Consider the following 5354-nt stretch of genomic DNA (forward strand, 5'->3'; position numbering starts at 1 on the left):
TCCCCCAAATGTACTTATCCCTGTTTCTGTGCATTATAAGCTTTGTTCAGTTTATAGTTTCTAGGCCCATTACTAAAGATAAGTCAGATATCCAGCTGAGATACAACTTTTTTTTCTGAAAACAATGTGAGCAATGGACAAGTACGCTGTGATTAAAGGGAGAAAAGCTGTAACGACTCCCCAAATTTCCTTTCCTTATGAAATTTACGTATGTAACAGGAAGTTAAAAAATAACTACCAGACTTAATGCATACTGAACAGAATCTTGTTTCAAAGAAAAAATATGAAATATGGAGGCACTTTCACCACACAAATATCCCACTACACATGTTAACTGCAGTATTTATGTTCAAAACTCTAAGAACGTGTCTGATACCCTTTATTAGTTAGGAATTTCTGAAAATGAACTTCCGTGCAAACCTGAAGCTTCAATACATGTGTTTTAAAAAGCAGTGCTTATTGAATTGATAAACAAAAGGGAAACTGGCAATATCGACGTGCTCACCTCACAAATCTGATAACAGTATCTCTACACTGCCGTTCTTTAAACATCATTAAAAGGTATTGTGAATAGTTTAAATATTAAAAATGTGGAATATAAGAACGATTCTATATATTTGAACACACATTTATGTTCAAATATTCATATGAATAAAAATGCTTAAAACTACCCCTTGGGTAACTAAGTATAACAACATAAACTTGCGATTGCAAATTTTATAGCTCTTACTACAAAACAAAAATTAGAATGGAACGACCACTTATCTTTAGAGAACAAGCATTAGCTTGTCTTCTAACAGCATAACAATACACGTATTTATTTCTCCGTGCTTTCAAAGGCATCAACAGAAGGGAATCACTAAAAATGTAGAGGAAAAGAAATACTCGGCTGGAGCTTTGGTTTCTAAGCAGATCCTTCTGGAAAGACGCTTAGGGAGAGTCTAGGGAGCAGCTCTGACGTCAGTAGCTACCATCGGAAGTCAGGTCCTGTTCTACAAAAAGCAGTGACGCACGCCTGACAACACCCGCGGGGCAGGACAGCGGCTTCATCAGCCCCGCGGGTCCGAATCGCACGCGGCCGGGTCCGCTCTCCCGGGAGGAGAGCCCGGCGTGGACCAGCGTGACGGGCCCAGCGTGCTGCGGCCTCTCCCCGAGGGTCCCTCCACAACGGTCCCTGCATGGGCCAGGCTTGGCCGTTGCCACTCGGAACAGCCATCCCCTCGAGTTCTCGCTCGCCGTCCCTGCCTTTACCTCCCGGGTTGGGAGGCGGGCGACTGCGCGCGAGGTAAAGGAACTTGCGTTCCCCGGCGCCGAGGCGGCAGCAGCGCCGTGCACAGCGGCTTCTGAGGGCTGCGTCGACGGGGAGCTGCGTGTGGCTCCCGGTTTCCTGGTTACGTGCGCGCCGGCAGAGCCAAAACCTGCGGCCAAACCTCCCGCTTCTCCGGAAGGATTGAAAGGCGGGTGCACTACCGGGAGACGTGTCAAACTCAGCGCGCCTCATGGCGGCCGCGGAGCCCCGCCCACCCCACTCCAGTCCTCCCACGCCTATTGACTCACCCTGCGCACGCGCGCTGAGGCTCCGTGGGGCCGCCGTGGGCCCCGCCCCGAGGTGGGAGGGCCTGACGCATCCACAGCTGGCCAATCGGCGGATGGCCTCGCGCGCCCGCCCCCTCCTCCTGCCCCCGGCGCCGGGCTCCACGTGCTAGTGTTTGTGTACGTGCGGCCGTGGCGGGGCTGGACAGGGTCCAGGTCGCTGGGGATTAGGCTGCTCGGGCGTAACCGGAGCTGGGGCGCGGCTGCCAAGGGCCGGCCCGCAAGTCCCAGCGGTCTTTAAATTCTCCCGTGCTAGGGCCGGCCTGCGCACTCTTACCTGGCGGGGTGCGGCGAGTGTCCCACCGCTCTGCATTTCCAAGGACTCTTGTCATCTGCCTTAGGCGGGAAATGCTGTTGCTGGATTGCAACCCCGAGGTGAGATTCGGCATCACAGAGCCCAAGCTTTTGTCTTGCAGGCTCAAGCTTCCAGACGCGTCTTCTCGGGAACGCGGGGACCGACCACTGGGCGCTGCCTGCTCTCGCCTGGTCAGAGCTGGTTGTGAAGGGCGGGGAGGTTTCCAGCCCGGAGGGGCGCGGGACTGGACAAAGGTGAGAAGGGTGCTGGATCTGTTCTCTTCCCGCAGGTGGATGGTCTGAAGCATTTGCTGGAGACAGGGGCCTCCGTCAACGCACCCCCGGATCCCTGCGAGCAGTCGCCTGTCCACTTAGCCGCAGGAAGCGGCCTTGCTTGCTTTCTTCTCTGGCAGCTGCAAACGGGCGCTGACCTCAACCAGCAGGTAACTAGGTAACTGTTGCTGTGTACAGCCGTCCCCTCCAGCCCAGACCCACACAAACATTTCTCAGACGCCAAGAGTTGTTTCAGCTGTTAAAAACATGTCTCTAGCAGGGATGTCCAACAGAAATATAATGCAAGACACAGATGTAATTTAAGTTTTTTTCCAGTCTTGTCTTGATGTGAGGACATGAGAAATTTCAAGTTTTTAAGTAGCCACATTAATAAACGAAACATGAAATTTTAGTATTTGACCCAATTTGTCCAAAATATTATCAGTTCAATATGTAATCAACATAAAGCAATTGCTGATTAGATATTTTACATTTTCTTTTATTCTGTGTCTTCACAATCTGGTGTGACAGCGTATCTCAAATCAGACTAGCCACATTTCAAATACTCTAGCCTTAAGTGGCTGTTGACTATCACATTAAACAGCACAGATCTACAGTTTATTTCAAAAGAAGTAATTGCTACATTACCAAAAGTCTCTCTGCAGCAATTGAAATACTTATGAGGTATGTCCACAGGCATTTAATTTCCTAAAGAATTTTCTTACTGTAGTTTGTATCTTCCATTGAATATTAAAGCATGGCAAATTTTAAATTGTAAACTTTTCTGGAAGAACTGTTTTTATTCGCTTACATTTTAATGTATGTGCATATGGCTACATATTTTTATTTATTTGAGACGGAGTTTCGCTCTTGTCGCCCAGGCTGGAGTGCAATGGCGTGATCTCGGCTCACTGCAACCTCTGCTTCGTGGGTTCAAGAGATTCTCGTGCCTCAGCCTCCCTAGAAGGTGGGATTACAGGCACGCGCCACCATGCCCAGCTAATTTTTGTATTTCTAGTAGACACAGGGTTTCACCATGTTGGCCAGGCTGGTCTCGAACTCCTGACCTTAGGTGATCTGCCTGCCTTGGCCTTCCAAAGTGCTGGGATTACAGGCGTGAGCCACTGCGCCCAGCCACACGTTTTTATTAATGAAAACGCAAACTAAAAGAACTTATCAAAAATAAAAAGCTTTTACAGCTTACCGAGGAAAAAAACAAAAATAAAAAGCTTGAATTAAAAAATTCAGTCCAAAGGAGATTTTTAGAAGGTTCCATACTGAAATGAATATGCAAGCATAGTACATTCCTATGTTTCAAATTAGCCCATGGAGTTAGCTATCCCTAATGTAATCACTAAAATTATCTAGAAGATCTGAAGAAAGGAATGAATGACAATCATTTCAGAGCATATGCTAGAATGTTGAAGTTATAATAATAGTCCACTAGTTACTTAAATTCTGCATTCCTGAAATCTTGCACTTGCAAACGATTATCAGTAGTGTTTTTAATTAGAATAGATGTTGATGCAGGTTTATATGTATCAAAAACACATGCCTTCTTAGTCTTAAAAGTGACTGAGACTTCTCATTTCTGAAAACAAACCCAAAACCGGAACTGAGAATGAATATTAACAAAATAAACCCACGAAGTTTTTGTGTTCTCTGCCAAAAAAAAAAAAAAAATTCCCCATCCAGTACAATGCGGTTCTAACTAGCTTCCTTAAATAGCTAATATTAGATGTCACTCATCAACTTCCACAAAAAGTGTTTTTGGAGACTCTAAAATGCACCATCTTACCTTAAGGATGTTTTAGGAGAAGCTCCACTACACAAGGCAGCAAAAGTTGGAAGCCTGGAGTGCCTAAGCCTGCTTATAGCCAGTGATGCCCAAATTGAGTGAGTATGAAAACAGTGGCTTCACATTTTATGTTTTCTTGGATTAAACTAATCAGACTCCTGAAGCTTAGTTACATGTGCTTTTAAAAATAATGCTTGCCTAATCGATAATTTACTGTTAATCATTTAAATGTTAACTTAGGTTGTTGGTGCTATCGAATAATACTCTGTTCGAGTAAGTAAAAAGTCAGATCCTGAGTAATCAGAGGTGCAGTTTTGTTCATTATGACTGTATTCTACTTCAATTTCGGTTTAGGAAAAGCCATTTTATAGTTCTCATTGACTACCTTTGGGTACTCATACACTGTATTAAACATCAGATTATTCTTACATTCATTCAGAACAGGAATGCCCACTCTATGCTGGATTCTGTTAGTTGCTGAGGATACAATAGTGACCAAAAATGCAATTTCCCTATGCATCCTTTACCTCTTCTGTTCTGCAACCAACATTTGTATGAGCCCAAAATTCCCTTGTAAGATATTTAAAAAAAGACTTAAGAAGTTCTGTTTTTCATTTAACTCCGTTTTTACCGTTTTCAGTTTATGTAATAAGAACGGGCAAACAGCTGAAGATCTCGCTTGGTCATGTGGGTTTCCAGACTGTGCCAAGTTTCTCACAACAATTAAATGTATGCAGACAATAAAAGCAAGCGAACACTCTGATGGGAATGATTGTGTTCCTGTGCTCAGACAGAAACGAAGTTTTGGAAGTGTAGAAAATATCAGTGGGAAAAGGAAGTGTTGGTAAGTAACTCAGAGCTGCTGCTTTTTTCCTCCCTCAGTGATTGATCTCTTGTTTGCATAGCATTTATTATTCCATTTAATACTGACACTCGTATTTCTAGTAGTATTGTTTCATCCTCATTAACATTTTAATACTGGTTACACTTACCAGAATCTAGACACCAAAAATGGGACTGCACGGTGGAAGTTTGAGGATAAAACTTTTTTTAAAAAAAAGTTTTTAATGTTAACATGTTTTTTTTAAAAACAGATGTCAAGTGCGTTATGAAGAATTCTGAAGAACGCCTTCATTTCATGCAGATCTATAAGCTCCTGCTTTTGGCTTTACCATATGTTGTGTCTAAACTCCTTCTGAGAAGGAGGGAAAACTTTCTTCCAAGTGAAGATCCATTTAAGAACACAGGTATTTACATGCCTATAATATGCTGGTTGTGTATGCTTTGTCTTTTAAGTTATTAAAGGAATGTCTAAAAAATACATTCTCCGTGCAGTATTTACATACAATCTTTGAAAAAGGTCATCATAATTTAAATCGTCAAACTAGAACCAAGA

At 43.7% G+C, this 5354-nt stretch overlaps 1 protein-coding gene across 3 annotated transcripts; it reads left to right on the top strand.

Moving 5' to 3' along the window:
- Nucleotides 1–365: 365 nt before the first annotated feature.
- On the top strand, nucleotides 366–5279 carry ANKRD37 (ankyrin repeat domain 37). 3 transcript variants are annotated; one of them, XM_054484201.2, is made up of 6 exons: nucleotides 366–1285; nucleotides 2010–2079; nucleotides 2178–2330; nucleotides 3965–4056; nucleotides 4599–4802; nucleotides 5053–5279. In XM_054484201.2, coding segments are annotated over exons 1-6 (627 nt in total). In that variant the 5' UTR covers nucleotides 366–1178; the 3' UTR covers nucleotides 5054–5279. The 3 variants fall into 3 exon arrangements, with proteins under 3 accessions (XP_054340176.1, XP_054340178.1, XP_054340177.1); XM_054484203.2 differs by lacking the exon at nucleotides 2010–2079 and having other exon boundaries at nucleotides 366–1968; XM_054484202.2 differs by lacking the exons at nucleotides 2010–2079; nucleotides 5053–5279 and having other exon boundaries at nucleotides 366–1968; nucleotides 4599–4806.
- The last annotated feature ends 75 nt before the right edge of the window (nucleotides 5280–5354 follow it).

The sequence above is a fragment of the Pongo pygmaeus genome, chromosome 3, assembly GCF_028885625.2.
Source record: "Pongo pygmaeus isolate AG05252 chromosome 3, NHGRI_mPonPyg2-v2.0_pri, whole genome shotgun sequence".
NCBI lineage: Eukaryota > Metazoa > Chordata > Mammalia > Primates > Hominidae > Pongo > Pongo pygmaeus.